Source organism: Mixophyes fleayi, chromosome 4 (genome assembly GCF_038048845.1).
Source record: "Mixophyes fleayi isolate aMixFle1 chromosome 4, aMixFle1.hap1, whole genome shotgun sequence".
In the NCBI taxonomy this organism is placed as follows: Eukaryota; Metazoa; Chordata; class Amphibia; order Anura; family Limnodynastidae; genus Mixophyes; species Mixophyes fleayi.
The window spans coordinates 160,351,091-160,375,909 of record NC_134405.1 but is presented as its reverse complement, the minus strand read 5'-3'; the positions used below and the strand labels follow the sequence as shown (position 1 = coordinate 160,375,909).

The following is a 24,819-nucleotide window of genomic DNA, read 5'->3' as shown; positions in this document are numbered from 1 at the left end:
CCTATATATATATATATATATATATATATATATATTATATATAGGGGCCCCCGATGCACTGCTTTGCCCGGAGGCTCATAATGCTGCATTGTTATTAGGCCAGTCACCAAACAGCCGGATCTGTCGAATTTAGTCCCTCACATGTATGGCTAAGCTGGGCACTGATCCTTTCTCTAGGTGCTCACACCAAGCAGCAGCATGTGCTTTGCCAGCATGAAAGCAAAAGCAATAGGCAGTGATATCCACTCACTAAACGACCCTTTGGGTTTACTTAATTTTAAAATAGTTTTTAAAAAGTCTAAAAAAGTAGACATATACCTTAAAAGGGCAAGTGGGTAAGTTATAGAATTGATTAAGAACATGAAAGATAAATATAATAATGTATTTCTCTTAGCCAATATCACAGTTACTTTACCTTGAGCAGTTGATGCAGTCAAGATACCCACTAAAAGATCGGTTGTCATTTTCAAAAAAATATTGGGTTTGTTCAGTAATACAGCTCTGTTTTGACAGAATGGCAGAAAATTCATCATCATCAAATTCAGCTGTAAGACAGAATGGTAGTTAAGAGCCGGTTAAAGGGACAGTAACACAAAAAGTGTTTCTTGAGAACAGATAATCAGAAATTTGTATTATATCCTGTGCTTACATTTAATATGCAAATTAAGATAAACAGACTATCTCAGCAACCTGTGTTGTTATTAGTCTTATGGGCCCCATAGCCAAATTTTATAAGGGCCTCTATGTACATGAAGCATACAATTTATCACCTCCTTCAGCTTATTAAAGCAGCCTCTACTGATCAGTTTGTGGCTGCTGTTATAGGAACCAATAAGAATCAGCCATCACAATTAAGAAATCCCAGCCTTCCATTTAGTTACTATGACAGCAGCCATGGTCTGATCACATGGAGCTTTGACAGGGGGGCCGACCCCCCACACCTGCATGTCCAGTAGCGGCTGCACCCTTGCTATCATAGTAGTTCAACCCCTATCAGTGATAAAAGATGCAAATTAAGTTTGCTTTATTTATGTAAAATATAGAAGCAAATGAAGTTTCAGGAACAAACATCTCACTCTGAATATCATACTTGAAGGTGTAGTTCAGGGGTTAGAGGATAATTTCCCTCCTTAATCATACATAGCAAATAGGAATTCTCTTCCTGTTACCTGAAGCAGGAAAACTATGTTTATAGACCTCTGTTTACCATGCTTTATGTACTATATAACAAAAATATGACACTAGTAAAAGTAAAAATACTATTAATGGTGATTTCTAAACCAAAATGTTTTGTATCTTCAGGGAAGATAAAGACATTATCTGACATGTCAGCTCCACAATTCTTTGTTCCTGTATTCTACATCTTATTGTCCTTTGGCTTTACTGTATACAGCAGGAGTAGTTCCCCTTAGGTCTCTTTCTGGAGCCAAGTGATTCTATTACAAACTGCTCCAAGGATACATTTTAAATCACCAACAGATCTGGGACTGTGAGAACATATCAATTTCATCAAATTTAATTATGTACTTTTCTGACCTTAACTTAACAGCTGCTTTGATTTTCTTACAATATCATAACTACACTGAAGTTTCTGTTTAACATAAATATAAAGTAAGATGACATCTACTTGCGTTTAAATTATAGAAATGTATATTTCCACATAAGAAATGTCAATAGTGCTAAGCAAAATATACATAAAAACACTAATAAACTTCACTTTAAGGAGACAGCAGTTTCATTTGATGTGTGATATAATTCTAAAGGGATTATTGATCAATAGAAACACTATGGTGCTCATGGAAAGTAGGATGCATTTATATGGCGCATTTATGTGCATATGCTCAGTCCAGCGCTATAACACTGGCATATGTGCCAGGTTTACATCAGGAGCAACAAGTATAGAGAAGAGATGTGGCATGACAGTGCAGTTGGTGTCCTGTATTTTAAATCCAATTACTACTTTTGGTTAATGTTGTGTCCAGAGCCAGGAGACCAAACACTAGATAAAAGAGTGAACTGGAAATTTCATATGAATAGTATTATGGGTTTTAAAAGTTTCTTAGAAAGATTATATGGGTTTTACCAATAGAGATGCTGGGGAGTGGAACAGGAAATTATGAGTTATGAGCAGATATGTATATGAAAAACATCATAATTCTTGGAAATCACTAAAATTACAGACCAGGTTTGTTCTTTGTGAAACAAGTCAATGGACTTAAGTAACTAAAACTAACGACCATATTTATTTTTATGGTAATTTATTTTCCCCCACGGCTCCCCACGTTCCCCCTAATTCATTACCCCCAGCCCTGTTACTTGTCACCACCCGTCCTTTTCATCATCCCTTCCCCATTGTTATTAGTCTTCCCCACAGACCAATTATTAGTCTGGTCCCCACAGTACAACTTCACTATTCCCATTCATTCCCTTCTGCTTCTCTTTACTTTGCATAGTAGAAGAGATGGGTAGAGAAGTTCCCTCCCTCATCTGATAACATGATGCCGCAGAGCTCTAGAAAAGTAATTGCTAAGCTGGGAGTGAGCCACACAATGACAAGGTCCACAATCGTAGACTATCAGTGTTTGGGAGCTGCCATGGCAACTGGGAAACAGAGTCACGGCTGAACCATAAAATAGACTTGTGCAGCACCCAGAGCAGACACTCCTGTTACCCAACCCACACTACGCCCCTGCTCATGCTGCTAGTATACAAATGGATACATTAACTGTATCAATATAGCATCCACATTAATTAACTCTCTAATATCTCTTCTGCAGTAAAATAAATAATGTTTATATGCATGGAAAAAAGTTTTCCCATTATATTTTCATTAAACATACTCTTTAACAATGTTTTATCTTCCAAACAGACAACAGTATTGTGAATTCCATCTAAGTCATTCTGGTTCCACAGAGAAAAGGTGTATAATTTATTTGCATTAGAATGGACAATTATTTTAATAGTGTACTCCATTTTTTTACCATAATAACTTTGTCCCACCATTAGGTATAAAAAAAACATTAAAAAGACAGTTTAACATAAAATATAATACTTTTGCACTAGTCAAAAAAGCTCACAAAGTTTATAGAAAGGACATACATCCATCTTACTTAGTTATGGAGAGTCTAATATCCATTATATTCCTCCCATTCCCTCCACATCTAAAATCTCTAAAGGGCAATACTTAGTTTTATAGTCTGTTAATATCATGTTCCTATTATTACTCTGCAAAACAGAACATGTTGACTCTGTATAAATATAATGTAGAATAACAATACAAATGAATAATAGTAATAATAATAATAATAAATAGTATACATATTATTAATATTAAAAGCAATAATATAGGACCATACTCACCAGCCTCATTAAACCGTGGGAAAGCAAGGCTCCACAACAACTGTTGCAATATAGACCTAAAACAAACTTTTTATTAGTGTTTGCTTTTTACAGTAATTAAGTAAAACAGTGCTCAATTGAAGCTTCTTTCAAAGAAAGAAATCGTATGTGTTTTGTATAAAGTACAATAGAGTTAGGGCTGGAGACAGGGAAATGGATGGTACCTGTAGAATATATTGAAGGTAAAAAGACTCAAGATCCCATATTAACAATGCTACACAAAAATAATAATAATAAACCTTCACTAGCACTAATGAGTGATGTTACTGGTAGATGTATCAACTCTTAATAGTCTTATAGTTTTGTTTTTTTCACTCAATTTTCATATGTGATGAAATGATTGCTGCTCAAGAGTAATCCCTTTAACTGGAGTATCAGAACTCTTGTAGCTCCTTTACATGGTGCAATGATGGCACATGAGGGCTGATAGGAGGGGTGGTCTGAATACCAAGAAGAAAAAAGATAAGGAAAATTCCGAACAGAACACTTACATCCAAATGTAGAAAGAGGTCAAAATTGCGCTGCACAGTTTAAAAAATTTCGCTCATCTCTATATGTTTTATTGATCTTTAAAGATTGTATTCTCTATCTTAACTGCAAGAGCAGCCAGCAATTTGAAAACTAATAAAGGAATTCCAGGTTAGAATTGTTAACGAAGAATACAATACCATCCATTGCCTGTACACCTAAACACAAGCCACAGCGTAATGTGACTGCATCACAATAAACATATGCTAATGGAGCAGCACAAAACATTACTTTGAAAATAGCCCTGTCTTGGCCATAATCTCCATCAGTCTCTAGCCCCTCACTTTGGTAAGAATGACTAAATATAGCAGGTAGCAGAATGGGACTGATAAGCCACAATAAGTAACTTTCCCATCATCTTTAATATAAGAGCAATTAGAAATGAAAACATACCAAGCAGCAGCAGAAGCCCACCATCCAAGGTTTAAAATATCTGCTATGGTAGGCTGTAAAAGAAGTAACAGACATGTTATACAGTAACAACATTGTAAGTACTCAAAAGCTGTCACAAAACACTACTTACCACAAACACGGAGCGAGGGGCAGCTGTTCTGGCTGGCTCTTCACCTGGATCACACACAGACTGGTAGTCATAAGACTTATTAAAAGCATACACAGAAATGTTAACAAGTTTTTTCATCAAGCTGGGATCAATCTCTCCAAAGAACTTGCCAATCTAGAAATGCAAAAAAGAAATGTGTAAAAGTCTAATTAATTGTACAACAAAAACAATCTTTGAAACATGCTACATAATTGTTCTATAATTGCTAACTTTTTTTTTTAGCCTTCATGTCTGCTTTCTATTCACTTTCTTCTTGCTGCCCCTCTACAATGTAACAGTGCTACATGGTACTCTATGGAAAAAAGTATGATGAGAGCTAATATTAATAACAAGCAGGGTCACTGGGCTTTGCTCGGGTCCGATTTGTAATATGTAGCAGTTTTTATATATTAGCAAATTATTTGGTAAATAGAGCAAAAATGCTATTTAGAAAATATACAAAAGCTCTGATTAGAGAAATAAAATTACATTTTAACTAAATACATTTTTAATTCAGTAAAATTAAATTAATTTTAATGCGACTATGATTTATTTTATTTCAAAGTTATACTTTGACTTAAAAAATGCAATTGTCGAGGATTTGTTGCTTTGTCGCATTGTCGTTATGCCGTGTTGTCATGAGGTCTCCTTCCAGCAGTCAAACAATTGTTTACAACCAAAGAATAATGTTTTCAATATTTGTCACTCTGTCACATTGTCACTATGTGGTTTAATGGGTTACTTTTTTATACTAAATTTTAAAGATTTGGCAGCTTTACCTTGAGATCTGTGGGAGATATTTGGCAACAAACAAACAAAAAAAAAACTTCCTTTATATATAGAAAGATATTGGCAATAAAAAGAATAGTCTCTGCCTCTACAGTTATGGAGTTAGGAAGTCACAATAAAGTCCACATATATTATTTTATATGTTTAATATGAATTAAATAGGAATGCACAGTGGAAAATAGGCACATTTACATAACATAATATGTGCTGGACATGTTTAGTTAGCATTACTTATACATATCATTTATTATTATTAGTATTCAGCTGTTCCAATGTCGTTTTCAACATTCCAGAATGATAATAATATTGTTTTAAATTGATACACAGAGAGCATATACAAAAAACAAGACTAAATCTGCACTTAAATGTGATTATTATTTCTAAGAGATTATCACTATTGTGTACAAGCACTTCCTCTACTTTCACCTATATAGTAACATACAGTTCCTGTTAAAGTTCTTTTTTAATAAATATATATATATTTTTTTTAAAGTCGCAGAAATTTGAAAATCATTTACAAATCTATAACATATTTACTTACTATTTTTACTATACTTAAACCACCTATTTTTTACAAGATATGGTCAACTTTCCCCTAAGAAAATATAGTAGCAAATAACTGGTTTAGGTGGTCGCAGTCAGCCACTTTCTGCACCCAGTGTATAACAGCCTGTGTTTGTCCTGTACATATGCCTGCACATTGTAGGCAGTGTAATCACCAGGTTTCTGCCACACTACAGCCAATATACTCACTGAATGTTGCAAAGTGTAGCCATAAGGGGAGGGGAAATAGTGGGTTTCCGTGACATATATACTCTGGTGCAAAAAGTGCCTGTCTGACACCACCCTTATAGGAAGTGGACAGCAAACAACAGAAATATGTATTATTAAAAAGCTACAGGATTATCTTTTTATATTTTAATAAAAAATAGATTATTAATTGTTATTTATTAATGTAACACATGTTAACGCAAACTGACAGATAATGCAAAAGTTATATGATTCTGTGCAAAATTAACTTTATGTTATGTGATACATAAGTATATTTTGCACAGAATCATACCATTTAATTGATTTTGTGAGTAGATCACAGCTTCTGCAATGAACACTTTCTATTTAGAAAAAAATGACTATTTCATTCTTCCTTTAAATATTAATATTGCCAAAATTATTTTTATAAATCTGTGTTAAAGTCACATTCTTAAGAATAACCTTTGTAAAACCAGGTTATTACTATACATATATAAATAGTTTTAACTCATCCATTGCAAGTCATAAGATTAACCTAAATATTCTTGTTTCTGTATGCCAAGTTTACACAAAGCTTAGCATCTGTAATCCATTTTTCAAATTTTTATGTGTAAAATAATACTTCCACATGTAAGGTGTTTCTAAGCCCGGATATTTCAACAAGTAGATTTAAATAGCCAATCAATAAATATTTCACTTGCAGTTATCTTCAAAAATGAATTGAGGGGACCAAAGAGGCCCTTTTTGGCTCACATAGTTATATTTTAATACAGGTATAAACTACAGGGAAGTCTGTAGACTCAAAGCCTGTCCCAAGAGAGATGGTGTATACGAACAAGCACATACCTGAGAGTTGTAATTCATTTGATTTGACATTAAAAGGAACCCACCATCATCAAGAATTATGCAGTCCAATTGCTGTAAAAAAAATTACGTTTGTACCATTAGGTTATTTTCCCTGTTATTCATTACATCCTAGTGTTCACTCTCCCTGCTTTCTTTTCTCAGGAACTAATTTGCATAAAATATTTTCTTAATTATGGTGTATGACAAATTATCTGCAAAATCAGATTTGCATGTGTTTGCTATACTTGTATTTCACATTACTCATGGTTACTCTTTTGCAATGTATTTTTATACAGATAACTGCTAGTTGATAAGAACTATGCAGGACACACAAAAACTGGGCAAATCCAAGTCATGTTTAAAATATGGCAGTCGTTCAAGTGCTGTTAATGTATTTATACACTCCTTTAAATAATAAGTTGTGAGGTCATTACTTCAGGAAAACAGGTATTATAAAGAGTAACACAGCACCTACTGTAAATTATTACTTACATTTGAAGTCACTTGTGGTCTTGTGTTTTTATCTAGTCACATAACTCTTCGGCAACTTCTAATGTCCTCATAATTTTCAGTAAAAACTGCATTATCCCATATATTACCTCATGCATAGCAAATGCTATAGACGTGTTATGTCTGAAAATGGTATCTGTCATTTACAATAATGTTAGGATAACTTTAATGCCACATCGTTACTGGAAATTTGATGAGTCAACAAGTGAAGAAATGTTTATTAAAATCAAGAGACTCCATATTGTTGTGGCGATATTGAATGAGATAATTAAACCCCTAGAACCTGTTCACGGGGTCTTCACCTATAGCAGCCCCCTTTCCAAGGAACGCAATATATTCCAGAGTACTCGGTTGCCCCAGGTCTTAGGGGCAACCCAGGTGTTGCCCCTAAGACTTGGGGTTATTAAACTGAGATATTGCTGAGTGGGGAGGCAGTTGGTGACTAAAGTAAAACAGGCTGAAGTCAGAAATGCAGATGAATTGCAAGTCCAATGCACAGGCCGAGGTCACAGCGGACAGAGATAAATAACAATACCGGTAATCATGCTTATGTCAGAGCTGGCAGATATCAATAACAAGTCTGGTAATCAGGCTAAGTTCAGCACAGGCAGAAGTTAACAATGAATCCAGAAAACAAGCAGAGGTCAAGGATAGCAGAAAGCAGCCGAATCCAATACATGGAAAGTCCAATACATGGTCTAGGTCGCAACAGCAGATCAAATCATAATAAGCAAACACAGCAAACTGGTTCAGACTGAACTATCATCAGCACAGAGCATAGAAATAAAGGAGTTTTTATTTGTCGGAGAACCAATGAAAAGGATTCAAGTCTGATTAATGACACTGGTGCAGAGGGCTCTTAAAGAAATATTTTTTTCCCCCAAATTAGGGGGAGACCTCCCGGGACTCGTGAGAGAGCAGGTAAGTCTCCTGCAAGAGAAACTGTCTGCCTGCAATGTGGGTGGGGACATGTTTTGATAACACATATTAAGGCACACCAACCTCAGTGAACCCTGAGTGGCCAGGGGTGTGATGATACAATTAGCGACATTATACACATTACCCCACCCACTTTATAATGCAAATGGTGACAAGACAACTACCTGTAATTTTCATACCTGCCCTCTGCATCTCCTTGAAGGCAGGTATCAAAAGTAGGCAAGTAATCATGCTGGGAAAAAGCATGGAACGTTTTTAAAGCTTTCAAAAGTAGATATTTATGATAATACGGCTCCATTTTTATTTGTCTACCGTGTATTTGTGTTATTTTCTACAAGCATATAAAAATACTTTGACACTGAATGACTGTGAAATCTTTCTGGAAATCAAACCCTAAAAAACACTTTCTATTTAAATGTTATATATCAGATTTTCCTTTAAAATTATCAGCAATCACAGACTTCTCAACTGGGAAAACACAGCTGTAGCCACAGATTCCTAATTTACACACGTTTGAGAACTCTTACCGAGCTGTCCAGTTTACAGTTACAGACTTCATCGATCTTGCACTGTAGAGGGGAAATGGAAACATTTATTCATTAAGAAGAGCACAGAGGGATACAATCAAATACTGGGAGTATACTAAAGACAACAGCACATTGTTTCGCAGAAAAGAAGAAAATCACATTTGCTAACAGGAGTTCATGTTCATGATAAATTGTACCGCCATTTATTTCAGTCAAATATGTCCATAGAATAATAAAACATTACTTTGGTTGTTTATTCAAACAAATTTATTGCAAAAATAATTCAAGCATTTTTCTACTATAACAATCATGTTATCTAGATTCACATCAAGAATGTCACACCAAGTAATAACACACACAGTACCCATGGGGCTGATTCAATCAGCCGTGAGGTGCCGCCAGAAAAATAAGGTATAGACATCGCCAGCGTCGGACTGGCCCAGCGGACTACCGGTGAAACCACCGGTAGGCCCGGCTACCATACGGCCACACCCCCTTTTACCCATGGGCGGAGCTTACCTGGAGGCCCCTCACGAGGATCCGTTGTCCCCGCTGCTCTTTACCACTGGACCAGAATGCTCTTTTATTGGAGCTGACCTATTCTTTCATTCATGCAATCCTGATTCTGTGCCACTACAGCGCTGTAGCGAATTGCCAGTTTGCACATTGAAAGCAACAGCCGGGACGCCAGCATCATTCTGCGCATGCGCGCATGAAAGAAATCCAGAAACTACAATTCTCTCCGATCACCCGCACAACGAAGCGGAGCTTATGCTGAAAAGAAGCATCGGAAGAATACCGTCCCTCCACGACTGTAAGTTCAAAGACTCCTTTTTATTTCTGCCATTTTTGAAGTTTTCAATCTCTGCACTGCCCCGCTGAAGCGGACAAGTATTGACATTCTATCTACCAACTGCAGATTAACCCGCTATGTTTATGAATGGAGATATCTTTCATTAATGCATTATAATGGATGGACAAGTTTCAAACATTCACTATACCCAGCTGCTTGTACTAGTCCCATTGCAGGGGACTATTGTTTTAGCACCTGCAACTCGTGAAACATGCCTATATTTGAGATTGTACCACTGTGATTTATATGCTATCATTGTGTTCATTGTGTTGAACTTATTGGAGTTTTGTAATACTGTTCTGGCCAGAACTACCATTTTTGTTGTAATTAATAAACTTGGCAATTTTACTTATGTTCACAGCGCCAAGGTATTTCTAATATATTTGTATCTATATAGGGATAGGGGTTCCCTATTTTTCCTCTAGCAGCTATACCTACTACAGACGTGCTGCATTATACCATATTTTTAACTATTAATTTAATGTTGGGGTTGATTGGAGGAAAATAGATCTATTTATCAAATGTGAGCACTATTACTTTAATGTTGAGGCTGGAGAGAGGCCTAATTATTAAATATGGGTGCTGCTGATTTAATGGCAGGGATGGTTGGCATTTCTAAATGTACCCATTATTTTTTCCAAATAGGGCCCTCAACATTCCAGGATCCAGACAAGCCGCAACTAAAGAAACCAGCAGCCACAGGTGGTAAAAGTGGCAACAACAGGTAGGACAGTCTGTCAAATGTTCTGAGTCTAGTGCAGGCTTGGCTAACCTGTGGTACTCCAGGTGTTGTAAAACTACAAGTCCCAGCATACCCTTACAGCAATAAGCTGCTATATAATGGCAAAGCATGCTGGGGCTTGTAGTTTCACAACACCTGGAGTACCACAGGTTAGCCAAGCCTGGTCTAGTGGGATCCTGATTTTTGGTGACTGTTCTGCCCAATCTAAGAAGCAGGTCAAGACTGTGTATTCTTTATACACACACTGTATGCTTTATATACTACACTAAGGTGCTAGCTGTCCTTCGTGGACTGACCACTCCCCCTCTAGTGTCTGGTCCCGCCTCTGTGATGGCTGACCACACCCCCTCTGGTGGGCCCCTAGTGTTGCAGCCCCCCGGTGGGCCCTTCATGCCCCAGTCCGACACTGGACATCGCTACTTTTTTTCCCTCACATATCTATGGGATGTGAGGGGAAATGAGCAGAGAATTACGACTGTTCCAGAGACACATCGAGTTACCCGCGGCTACTTGAATCTACCCCGTATTATTTGCTCATAATGTAGAGTAACAGAGATTAAGAAGTTAAATGCCACAATTTCATTTGTTGTGTGGTAGCAAAATAATCTGAATTCACTTCTCTTAAGATCATTATTCGTCATATGTGGTTGCATGCTTGTTAGATCAAACTCATGGTTTCTTACTAAGGGTAATATCATATTTCAAAGCATTCATGCCAATATATATTATAGTTCAAAATGGCTGCATATATGTTCCTATAGACATCCATTAAATGTTATTGGAGGATGTCACACCAGCAATTTTCCCCAAATATTACTCTGACAATAAATTTTTCTGCTGTGGAAAAGAGCAGTTGAGAAATCGCTAGTGTGACTCTACCCTAATAGAATCTAGAAACTGTAATTTCTTTGCAGAATTATCCACAATCCCTCCTAAGTCTTATATATATCCACCTGTGGTGCAGTGCCCTGTAGTGTGGTCAGCCACTCATGACCACAGCTTGAATACTACTTGGAGTGAAACATTCTCAGTGATGCTACAATATAATCATATTGAAGATGCTCTTATGTCTCCTTCATTTGTGTTTGTTTATTTGTGTGGTTGTCATTTTCCTCTATTATTCATCTACATTAGAAAATGTATATACTTCTTACCGATTCTTTCGTGGTAGCGCTTGTAAAATTGTTCATCCAGTTTTGAAAATCTATTTTTACTCCAACAACTAAAACAAAAATAAATGAAATTCCTGTAACTATGTACATTTTAAGAGCGACCCACCACATGAATATTCCAGGAAAGTAAAAAATGTTTTATTTTCTTACTATAAATTTTCATCTGTCAATTTCTCTTTAATATATAAATAATAGTGCATCCTGTTCTAGCTGTTAAATGAGCCGAATGATTATTTATTGCAAGAAAATACAGTAGCAAGCCTCAACAAACCCACCAAGAGTTGCTCTAGTGCAATATCCATTAAATAGCTGTTTTTCCAAATAAAGATTTAGCTCACAATCAGTCTAGCTATGTGTGGATTGTATGTTTTTGCCTATAAAAGCATGTTTATAAAAATTCTACTTAACAAAATGGTATTCAAGGTATCCTGACTTGTTTTGTTTCATTAATTAAGGCTGAGTATTGCTCTCATGAGAGAGCTGGACTGAAGCCCATTTTTTTGCATAAAATACTTTTTTTGTGCGACGTGTGGGCACAGAAATGCATATATCCATATTAAGATATTTACATATCCCTGATTTGCCTCTCCTTATGTCTAGAAAGGTGGATTGGGGTGGAAAGGGGCTTGCTAGCATAGCTAGTAATCATAGATAGTTCTACAAATGCCAGCATATCCCAGCAATTTTTCGCTGCCAGCTCTTGCTGGGGCTAGTGGTGCCGCATTTAAAAATGAGAATTTTTTAACTTTGAAAACTTATTACCACATCACCCACCGGCCAAAGGTGTTGGGAGGAGTCCAAGTGCTGTTTATTCCTAGGAACGGAGGCATTCCAATTCCTTCAGGCAATTCAGACCCATGCTGAATGGGCTGGAGCTGTGTCTCCGTATAACAGGTGGACCACACTCTGCGTGTTCCCCTATTATAGTGTGACCAGCCCATCCTGTCATAGACTGGTCCAAGTTGCAATGTTTGTCCCGTGACATTAGCAGTAACCAGCCCAGGCTAATGTTTTTTTTGCTTTACATAAACACAGTCCAAAGTCAAATGAACACTAGACTATGTTACATGACAACTTGGGCTACTGACCACCTCAATATGAAGGTGTTACAATTCTCTGGTTTAACGCTATTCCTTCTAAAGACTTGTTTCATACAAATGTAAGTTAACTGGGAGATATTCAGTCTCAAGAGTTTGATTTAAGCTTAATAAATCATATTAGCCTTTTATTATTGCATCATAAATCTCTTGGGAATATACTGTATAGTTTTAGCTGCTGGTTCGGGTATGTTTAGTGCTGGTTTAGGCAACATATTTTGGCAAAGGAGCTTTTCAACATTTATCCAACACAATGTAATCTTTACCCTGCTTTTATTAACATGAAAGACAGCATGCATAGGCTACAAGAAATATTCAAAAGTTATATTATACTTTATCATTTGATTGTTACTTTATGTATTTATTTACCGGATAGTTTTTAGCTGGTCATATAATGAAAACAGCAAAACTTTTTGAATATGGCAGCTAGAAGCAATACAGTCTTTGACATCTCCTTGCTATTTTGCTAAATTGTCAGTGTCTCTTTTTAGCTATATCAATTAATGAGGTCAATAATATTCAATATTTGACACCTGCAAAGTGCTCAGGAGGTTAAAAAACACATATGACGTATGAGTGGACACCAAGGGGTATATTTACTATGTGATGGTTCCATAGAACCTCCGATTCCCAGCACTTTTAAGTCATTTTCTTCAAATGGGAATTTTATTAAAGACAAAACCTGGTGGGCTTTGTCTTTAATAAAAGTGATATTTTAAAATAAATGACTTCAAAGCTCTGGGAATTGGTATAGTAAATATTCCCCCAAGTCTGTTACCATGCTTCCCCTGTGATTTTACATGCGAAATGTGATTTAATAAAGTTGGTATAATTGGCTAGATCTAGAGCCATTCTTGGAGCATGTGTATGCTGCCCATCAACTAAATACATTTACATATGCCATGATAAGAGGAGACAGAAGTTTCTATTGGAAAAAACGGGTTGGAGGATTTGCCACCGATACATCACATATTTGTAATTCCTGGATACGATTAGCTCCATTTATGTTTATTGTTTTACATGTACCCTGTTTGTCTAGCCTAAAGGAAAGATGAATTCATTGGCATCTCAGTGATTACAGAACATGCAGGTTCCCCTTTGCTCCTAAACCAGAGATTCTGGGGCCAATAATCAGACATTCGTGAAGAAAGAGTATGGACCGTGATGATGTACATTGGTGTTAATATTTATGGTGTGTAATACACGTGTCAGTGAAGCCCTAAAAAATAATAATTCCAAACTGGACATATATGGCACTTCTAAGTCATTAACAGTATTACTACTCACCAGCTGGCTTAAGCAGTTTACCATCAATGGTTATTTCTACTGCCTTGCTCACCATTATACATTTTTCACAGGAGGCAAGACCAGTTCCTAATTAAAAAGAAGAGTAAAACCAAAGTTATTTGAAAAACCAAATCGCACCAAAAGAAAGCAATGTCAACACATAGAGTCATTAAGGAAAGTAAGGTAAAAAAAAAAAGGAGTAAATGTTCTCCGGGACAAACCATATTACAATGCAAGGGGTGCAAATTAGTTTATTATTTTGCTTACAAGTTTACTGGCTGTATTTTCATCTAGCACACAAATACTTGATAGCTTTATTTTTAAATTGAAATTTACAGTTGATCTAGGACATGCCCTATCCCAAGTATAAATCTGTCCCCACATTTTTAAAATTTACCTCCCCTCCAATGCAACATGGTTTTGCCCAGGTGCAAAGTTACTCCTTTTTTATGCTTTGCTCTCCTCAATGATTCAGGCCCATAAAGTTAAATGTTCTTATCATTTTCAAATATCTCTCAGATTTGTAACTGAAGAGAACACAAATGTGTGGGTGTCCGTCCAAACACAATGTGAGCTTCCTACCATCAGCTGTTAAAAAGAATCACCCTTTCACCATGTGGTGCTAAATGACAGAAAATGGGAACCTATTTGATTTGTCTCTAAATGACATGTCCAGCCAATCAGATGCATGGGAATTTTTTTCAAAACTGGTTCCCATCTAAAGTAAACTCAGTATAATTTTTTGAACTTTTCACTTCCTGTTGATCCTCTATATCATTCTATTTATAAACCCTAAGTATACTCCCATTCAGAATATGTACACTAAGGTCCTACACAGAAAAGCTGAAACCTGCCTGAATACATCAGAATTTAGATGCTCATTCCCAATGACATGCTGCTGGTGAGATTAAGTCTGGAACTTGCTCCTACTCACTCCAATCATGTCACCATGCCGACACTCACAACAGTATGTCACTACAAAACCCTGAGATATATGCATGTGTTGAGCCGGCACCTTGTTATGTTTGGTGACTGGATGCATTTGAGATTTCTCCTTTAATAATATATTGGTCATGTTTTCTTTTTCAAATAGTAATATAAGCTTACTGTTGAAGTAAGGAGCAGTAAACACATAGTTGTCATTGTCCAAACTGCGCTTGTAGAAGCTGTCTTCGTATGTTTCGGGATCTTCAAACCAGTAATCCCCAGCACTAGCAAAAAAACAAATTAGATCAAAACACCTGAAATTATTTAAACCTGCCCCATTTAAAAAGCAAACTATAGACTCGTTGCATAGATGCAGATCTCCAATAAACAAAACATATTTTTCTAGGAAGCATATATGTATCTTGTTATTGAATAACAATGACATGATTTTATATAATCAACAAGAGATAATTGTCTGCAAATAGTCAGGTGGACCTCTGGTGGAACTGTGAGAGTGGCCTACTCTTCCAGGTGTCAATGATCACTTTTCAAAATGAGGGCTCCCTAAAGCAGATATATATATATACATATATGTATGTATATATACTGTATATATTAACTGTGGACACACATTTCCAGGTTCAAGCTATCATTATTATGACATTTTGCTTAGAAATCGTGTTTTCTAGTAGACCTTTACAAATACGTACTGCATAAGGAAATCTGAACATCTTATTGTAAAGTATTTCTATCATGGTATTTAACCTATAATGCTTATATCTGAGTACAAGTATAAAAGTATATACAGTAAATTGACATCCCAATCTCTTTGCAATCACTTTAATTAGATGCACATTGCATATTCCAGCTGCACTTAAGCAAAAAAGGCTCACTTTGCCTAATGTAAGAAAAACTTCAAACACATAGTTGGTCAGTGTGTCTGTTGTTTTTCACATAAGATATGAATTTCCGTGCTGCTCATCCACACCACAGAATGTGCACACATATGTCTCTATAAATATGTTTGCATGTCATTGAATTGCGCCTCATGACTCCTGGAGAAGTGGAAAGAAGGCTAGATGGGCAAGTCTAGGATAAGTACAGTAAGGACAACACATAATTGTGACACATTTAAACGTGAGCGCATCAGCATATATGGATTTTAGGTGATGTATCTCTTGCAGGTGTTGGAGGGCTGGTGCAACAATCAGCAGCACTAGCAAGCTGCAGACAATTCGAGCTGTAGTACTTAACTCATCAGTGTTGCAGCTATTTTATGTGAAGCTGCAGCCAACTATGACCATTACCTAATTGAAATTTCCATTTGGACTACCTCAGGAAAAAAGATTGCGATTTGACGTCTAAAGGGGAAAATAACATATGTATGTGTTCAATTTCATTACATTTGTATTTTGTATTTACATTTAATTACGTTTTATTTGGTAAATGCAATTTTAGCATTTACTATTACCTATCTCAAGCCACATCTCTACATTATCATGGGGCATAGATATATAAACTTGCTAAGGCTTTTTATGCAGGTTTTTTTCTTATGTATGTTCTGAGTGCATAAGTGTCCAACTCTACATGAATCCCAAAGTGTACATCTAATAAAGGCAGTCCTAATGTCTCCTAACACAAGGTTTTGCTTAATTTAAGTTATAAATGAAGCAAAACCATGTGTTTTAGGAGAAAAACTGAAAAATGCTTTTTGCTTTTTTTAAATCTCTTTATTTTCTCACAAGTCCAATTAACAGCAGTACGGAAAATTTCCAAAGAATAAAATAGGTGAATGGTACGGTATACCAAGAGTTCCTCAATATAACATTCGAGGAAGGTTTGACAAAACACAGTGCGTTTTCAGTACAGCAAAGGAGGATGAGAGGATAAGAAAAGGGAGGATAAGGGCAAGGTGAAGGTGGAAAGAAAAAGGGGGGGGGGAGTGCATACTACCTAGGGAGTGGAAGAAATTGTGGCCAAGAATCTGTAGTCGCATGAGTCCCATAACAGGAAAGTCTGAACCATGGAGTGCATGTCTCGTGAAATTTGGGCAGTGTCATTGAGGAGGGTTGTGATATACTCCATGGACAAGATGTGCCATAATCTGTTCACCAACTCCAGTTTGGTGAAGGAAAGAGCCTATTTCCAAACTCGGTAACTTACAGACTTGACTAACATGTAGTATCAGGCAGTCTATTGCTTTGCTTGCAGATGGGGCAGCTTTGTTAAGTAAAAATATTACAGGATCCTTGGGGAGGTGAACAGCCGTGAGTTGGTGAAGAAGGGTTAAAGTCGTGTCCTATAGTGATTGAATAATGGGACAGTCCCAACATATATGTAGATTGGTACCCTGCTCGCTGCAATCTCTCCAGCACCTATTTGACGTGGATGGGAAAATATGGTTGAGTTTGGCCGCTTAGCCACACATCTCCGAATTGCCAACCCTCCCTTGCCGTCCAGCAGAGCCGGATTTACACCTCATGGGGCCCTAGGCAAGCTATCGGTTTGGGCCCCCCCCCTTCACACACACAGTGGCCCTTTACACACACAATGGCCCCTCACACACAATACACACACGCAGTGGCCCCTCACACACACATAATACATACATGCAGTGGCCCCTCACACACTAACACATAATACATGCACGCAGTGGCCCCTCACACACACACACATACTACATGCACGCAGTGGCCCCTCACACACACACACATATAATACACGCACGCAGTGGCCCCTCACACACACATAATACACGCACGCAGTGGCCCCTCACACACACACCATAATACACACAGACAGTGGCCCCTCATACACACATAATACACACACTATTAATATACTACCCTACCCCTCCCCCAACTTACCTTTTTCCATTTAGGAGCTGTGGAGTCTTCATCCCCTTCACACATGGGACGGCACCTGTCATGTGGTGCACATCCCATGTGACACAGAGGGAGGAGACCAGCCACCACACTAGTCCCGTGTGGCCCCTCCCCAGACTTGCGGCACCCGACCCCTCCTCCCCCGACTCGCGCCGCCCCCCCACGCGCGACTCGGGGGAGGGGCCGAAATTTTATTTTATTTTTTTCAAATTGCTCCTGTCCCCCCCAGCTGGGTCCCCCGAGAGCAGCTAGGCCCTAGGCAGGTGCCTAGGTTTCCCCAGCGGTAAATCCGGAGATGCCGTCCAGGGCTACTCCAAGGACTCTCTCCCAGGCCTCTTTGTGGGGATCCAAAGGGGGTAAGTCTAGCTCATGGATGGATTGACAAATGACCATATATTTCCTCTGCAGCCCACTGTATAGATACAATGGCGCTTAAAGGGTTATAGTTGCTGGAGTTTTTTAGTATGCATTTGGGAGCAAATGAAGCTTTGAATCTGTAGGTAAGAGAAATGCAGTGATAGTGGTAGACCATACTTAGTCAATAGATCGGCAAATGTGGACCAAATTTCCCCATTATCTGAAGAAACCGGTCTATCTGCCTAGATTTCCAGGGTTCCATCATGGAGTCTACATTACCTGGGGGGGAGGGTCTGTGGATGCCTCCAGATTGGAGCCAGCGGGGAAGAATAAGGAGTTAATTTGAAAAGAGCATTTACAAAATCCCAAAATGAAATGGTAAACTGGATCGAGGAACACGGATATGCTGAGGCAGGACTGGGGGTCATGGACAACCAGGGTAGGTAGTGCATCGGGACATCCAATGCCATGGCGTTCTCAATGTCCATCCTCTTTTTCATACCTGAATTAATATGCCAAAAAATAAAGTGATGCAGTTGGGTGGCATAGTAATAATTGTAGAGAAGAGAGAGACCAAGACCCCGATCATCAGTAGATTTCGCCAGGATGGAACGCATGAGTCTGGGCCTCGTGCCACCGCAAATAAATTAACTACATGCTGCATGCAGAGCTGCCATGGTAGAAGGGGGAAACCGATCCGGCAGAGTCTGGAACAAGTACAACAAGTGGGGTAAGATGTTTATCTTTACTTCGTTAATCCGACCATTACAAGATATATAAAGATTGCCAATTATGTAAATCTTGATGTATTCTGTTGATCAGAGAGGAGTAGTTAAGTCGATGCAGGTCAGAATATTTTCTTGTAATCGCCATGCCTAGATAGCCAATAACCTGGGGGGCCATTGGAATTTAAAGGACTCCTCCAAATGCTCTCTGCGTTTGGTGGAGACAAAGAACGCCTTGGCCTCGGATTTAGTGTCATTGATTTTGTAACTGGACAGCTGTCCATAGTGCACAAGTTCAGAAAGAAGAGTAGGAAAGAGATGCTGAGGTTGGACAGCAACAAAAGCATGTCATCTGAAAACAACGATATTTTGTAATAGGTACGTCCCAACGGGATTACCGAGATGTTCCTGTTTTTTCTAATTGCAGCGACAACCCTGTCAAGTGTCATTGCGGAGATGAAGAAAAATCTGAGACTCGGCCCTTCATGATGCCCCTGGAGGTTGGGTTAACATACAGTGCCTTAATAGCTGTAAGGATTTAGCTCCTGAAGCCAAAGGCTTCAAGGGTCAAAAACATGAAGGGTCAAGAAATCCTATTAAGCGATTTTTCTGCGTCTAACGCTAAGGCTACTGATGGGAGTTTTTGAACATTAATATGGTCGATGATATTAATAACCCTACAGGTGTTGTCAGATGCTTGCTATTGGGGATAAACCATATCCGATCAGGGTCGATCAGTCTGAGCTGGACCCTGTTTAGTCTATTAGCCAGGACCATTGCATAGATCTTGAGATCAGTGTTTAATAAAGAGATTGGCCTATAATTATAGCACAGCATGTGGTCCTTGTCTGGCTTGGGTGAGTACAATGATTGTTGAGGAAGTGGAATCTGAGTAGAAAGCTTTGCCATTAAAGATACAGTTGAAGAGCTGTACAAACCTGGAGAGAAGCACAGGAGCAAAGGTTTTATAGTAACTCATCGTATTCAATATTATGATACATACATATAGCGCTGCCTTCACGCACACTTGGTGTATATTAGTGGATGGACATGTGTGAGAATGTCCTCCAGACGAGTCTCTACCATCTAAAGTAACACATACAAATAGCAATGATGGTGCAGTACATCAACAAAGTGGCATGAATTGCCAAAACTAAAGGTTTTCCAGTTAATTCCCGTGTACATATAAATTACTGTGCACCCGTATATCATCGTATATCCATCGGTATCCAGTGCCTTGGAGAGCTTTGAGAGCTATGAGCAAGTTTTACATCCTTCTCTGAAATATCATCACATATGGCAGAGGCCTTGGCCTGACTGCGTTAAGTAAGGTTAGGTAAGCTTTAGAGTCGGCACCATGTGAAGGAGCATCCCTAGAGGGGGGGCAAATTGTATACCTTGTTGTAGAAGTCAAGAATGTTTGGTTAATGCCCCTGGGATCATAGATCAGAGAGCCCTTCCTGACCCAGATTTCTGCGATACATTGCATGGCCCTCTTGGATTTCAATTTATTATAGAGTGCTTTTCTCATAAAACCTTAGTTCTAACCAGTGTAGGGTTCTCATGTTTTTTTTTCGCTTGCAAATTGTGCAATTCTTCCCGGAACTAGGGCAACTGTCTGAGTAACCGTTTGAAGAGAGCGTGTTTGTGAATCTATTCCAACCCCTGGATCCAGGAGGAAAGGTATTCAATCTGCTCCATCTGCTGTTTTTACGATAGCAGGCATATTTAATAATCTCAACAATATATTCCCAGGTGCTAAAAACTAGATTGCATACATAATCACAAGCTAATTAGTGATTTCGTTCCTGCAGCTACTTGTAAGTTCTTATGAAAAACTGAAGTCCAACAAAAATCAACAAAACAGCACTGTAACATTAACTATAATAATGAGTTTGTGGAATTTAAAAACAATAATAGCTTTAATTATTGTATAAAAAATGAGACATATATTAAAAATACAAAACTATATTAAATGAAAGAACAACCTATATATGCGCATATTTTTACATATATATATACGTTCTGACCAGTGCACTGATCTACTTATGGTCAATATATCAACTGTGACCAAACGCACATATACCGGTATAGTTAGTTCTCAATCATTATGGAATTGTTAGTGTTAGGGTCTCCTCTTTAAAGGATACAGTTATTTTATTATAAACAAAGTTACTGAACACATGTGAAATTGTGATGGAGAAATAGAGAAAACAAAACCACGATTTATAATAAAACAACTGTGTCCTTTGAAAAAGAGACCCTAGCACTAACACTGTTTGCAGTACTAAGGTTAAGATAGTCCTTGATCCTGCCAGTTTCCCAATTCCTTGAACTGGGGAATTTTAAGGGGGGTCTCATTAATACGCCACGAGGACCTACCCCCGGGAGAAACAATAATGTAAAAGGAGGTCAATAGCCTAGTGATTTGACCAGTGATTAGCGAGAATAGAGGCAGACAGCAGGGAAGGAATGAGGGATCAGCAGCAAAGGAACAGATTGATCCTAGAGCAGGAGATGTGAGGGTGAGAATTAGAAAGAATTGTCCCTGGTCATTGGGTATAATATCCTCTTTGAATCAAACAGGCCTACCTCGGCCATGTGCCGGTTGAGCAGTTTGGAGTTCGGAACATGCGTTCCACGGGAGGGGATTCTCGAGCAGTCCGTCTGTGTCACAGAACTGTATTGAACTCACACACTCAAAGAACCTTAACAGAGTGATCGTGAAAGAAGGATTGAATTAAAACAGAGCAGTGAATTCAAGGACTGGAGACCAAAAGGATGGCACAGCAGAAAAACATCAGGGCATCGTCCTTAGTAGAGAGAAAACAAACCAAAGACCTAGTAGCTGAAAGCTGCTCCACCCAGAAAGAGGCACCCAGGAGCACATGCCAGGACCAGCCAAGGACCCCCAGCAGTAAACATGAAGTTTTCTAAGTATTCACAGCAAACTGACATAAGCATATTTAAAGGAAAACATTAGTATGCAAATTTTACATAAGCAAGAGTGCAGAAGGAAGTCCAGGCCCAAGACTTAGGATCCAGACTACATCTCAGCACAGAAAAGAACGCAAGTGTAAGTCAGTAACTATGAAATGCAATGAACAAGCTACATATTGGAAAATATGACCAGCATCATGTAGAATGAGCATCAGATGCCTTCTCCAGAGGTGAGGGTTCAGGGGGCGAGCGAAGGTTCAGTCGCCTCAGGAATCTCCTCCCATCTTCCAGTGTCTGTATGAAGCGCTGCGACCACCGACATCCTCCACAAGCCGAAATTGAAACCCCCAGTGGTACTTGTAGTTATGGTCGCGAAGGACAAGCATGATTTCACAAAGGTCCAGTCATTTGACCATTGTAACAGAAGACAAGTGCGGGGAAAATCTGGAAACTCTCCCCTTCAAAATGGATAAAGTTAGTATTCCTCAAGGCTTGTGTAATCCGATCTTTAATCCGATACAATAAGAACTTCAGGATAATGTCTCTGAGTCCATGGGTTTGGGTCGAACAGCTCTGTGGGCCCGTTCAATGATTATTTGAGAGTCAAAAAGAGAGGAGCCCAGGTGTTGAAAAAGCCTATACAGGTATAGTTCAATATCTGCAGATTCCACGGTTTGTTCCTGCATTCTCGCTTTTCAAGATCTTCATTTTTGTCCTTTTAAAGATCTAACTCTCTGCTGAGATACTTTAACTTACTATATATCCAACATTCAGCATCATGTCCTCCATCATCATCATCATCATCAACTATTTATATAGCGCCACTAATTCCGCAGCCCTGTACAGAGAACTCACTCACATTAGTCCCTGTCCCATTGGAGCTTACAGTCTAAATTTCCTAACTTACACACAAGACAGAGAGACTAGGGTCAATTTGATGGCAGCCAATTAACCTACCAGTATGTTTTTGGAGTGTGGGAGGAAACTGGAGCACCCAGAGGAAACCCATAAATTCCATAAGAACACAGATGTCCGTGGTCAAATTTCCCATACACGCTTTTCATTTTTCATTTATTAACATTTTACCCACACTAAGATTAGGAACAGGGGAAGGGGATTTGCAGAGAAGTCGTTGTAGAGTGGGGGTGTTGACATTGAGTGACTCTGCCAGCACTGTATTACAGGATCAATTAAGCACCACTTGTGTTCAATTAGAAGATGACAGCGCACTTACATCACATCATGTTTCATACAGAAGTGAGCACTTCACGCTCAGCCAGTGTTTGAAAGCATTAGCACCAGAAGTTACTGTGGATGTGAAAGTCAGAGGAGGTGCATTAAGTAAGGAGGTAAGTGAGTTCTGACCACATGTAGTATTATTGCACACCTTACAGGGTATCTGGCTGGACACAAATTTGTAGACCATAAATTACCTTTTTGGATACACTCTTGTAATTCCACCATCTGTACAAACGAATCTGGCACCAATCCCGTTCCTAGAATAAAATAAAAATTACAAAATTAAATATCAAACTTGCAATTTTTCACACAACACTCCATGGTAATCATATGTTATGTTATGAAAAAAACACCAGTTATGAATCAACAAACACTTGAGCTGACATATTTTATGTTATGTTTTATAAAAAAATTATATATAATGCTATATTAAGTCAAGCATGTAATTACGACAATTTCAATGCTCCATTACTCTTATGATTAACTTGATACATACATCATCACCATCTTCGATTAATTAAAAGGTTATACACAGTTGTGTGATATTTTATAGTGGTTTTATTGGCTTGCTAGAATCTTTTAAAAAGACTTGCAATTTGCCCTGATCTCCAGCTTCACCTCCTCCTGTCCTGTCTAATGGCACTAGACACAAATTGAACACTAATGCACCCATCGTTGTCACACGAGGGAAAATGTATGTGAAAGTTCCTCCTGAATGCTTATAAGATTTACAGCTAAATAAAACCATCAGCAATGTACATCCCCTTTTAGAATGCATGACCCTCTCTCCTTTCACCTACTACCTCAATTACAACAATAAATAAACATCAACAAATAACTTACGGTAATGGTCCTTTCCAATAATTTTGCACAAGATCACTTGTAAACCCAGCATCCAGTAGCGCTCTTTTAATCAATTCTTTATTGCCTATTAAACACAATTTTACAATACAAACATTTAGAGTGAGTTTCTGTGGAATGTTGGAGAGAAAGGAAAAAAGACAATTTTGTATATGTCTGTCTTACAATGATATTATAACAATTAAAGCAACCAATTGCTGGGCAAGAAGAACATTCATAAAACTCGGGCATTTCCTAGGATATATAGTGTGAGCCTAAAACGGCTTTTCTCACCAGTTTTGCAATCAAAGCGAGATACAGTACAAACACATATCTACTAATATATTACTATCTCAGAGGAATTTTTATGGTATAAAGTACTATTTAGTACATTTTAGTGAAAAACAGTTTAGAGTTCAAACAAGTATAGGCGAAAATATAATGCTCATACCTATAAACACAATAATATATCAGAGTAAAACATTTGTCACAGAGGGAGAAAGAGCAAATTATGGGCATTACTATAACTGAATTTGAGATTTATATTGATCACTACGTCAGAATAGTATACGAGCACAGAGACTGCTGTGGTATTAAATAGTCAGTGGATCTCTGAGGAAGAAAATGGGGAGAGTGCCCCCTACAAATGTGCATAATAAATAATTATTACTGTTATTTATTTCATACTTGCCATTTGGCTTTAGGGAAATCCTGGGGAAGGGGGCGTGTGCGAGGGCAGGGCTTGACAAATCGCAAGATGAAGCGTTATTTGCATCATTAAGTCCCCCCCACGAGGGAGAGAACTGGGAGGTTGCCCTGCTCTCCCAGAAATGCAGGACTCTCCCGGAAATTCCGGGAGAGTAGGCAACTATGCGTTAAGAAAAAGCAGCCAATGAATCTCTAGAGACTGAAGTGTCTTTTACATT

At 38.2% G+C, this 24,819-nt stretch overlaps 1 protein-coding gene across 7 annotated transcripts in view; it reads right to left on the bottom strand.

Annotated features, from left to right (window-relative positions):
* CACNA2D1 (calcium voltage-gated channel auxiliary subunit alpha2delta 1) overlaps positions 1-24,819 on the bottom strand; it is a 612,754-nt gene that overhangs the window by 10,724 nt on the left and 577,211 nt on the right. For all 7 annotated transcript variants that reach the window (XM_075208701.1, XM_075208699.1, XM_075208698.1 and 4 more), the window contains 11 exons: positions 23,897-23,981; positions 23,248-23,310; positions 15,088-15,191; positions 13,981-14,067; positions 11,579-11,646; positions 8,830-8,871; positions 6,854-6,925; positions 4,451-4,603; positions 4,321-4,373; positions 3,361-3,416; positions 416-545 (listed from right to left, as the gene is read on the bottom strand). In XM_075208701.1, coding sequence (XP_075064802.1) covers positions 416-545; positions 3,361-3,416; positions 4,321-4,373; positions 4,451-4,603; positions 6,854-6,925; positions 8,830-8,871; positions 11,579-11,646; positions 13,981-14,067; positions 15,088-15,191; positions 23,248-23,310; positions 23,897-23,981 — 913 coding nt within the window. The remainder of the gene's footprint in view (positions 1-415; positions 546-3,360; positions 3,417-4,320; positions 4,374-4,450; positions 4,604-6,853; positions 6,926-8,829; positions 8,872-11,578; positions 11,647-13,980; positions 14,068-15,087; positions 15,192-23,247; positions 23,311-23,896; positions 23,982-24,819) is intronic.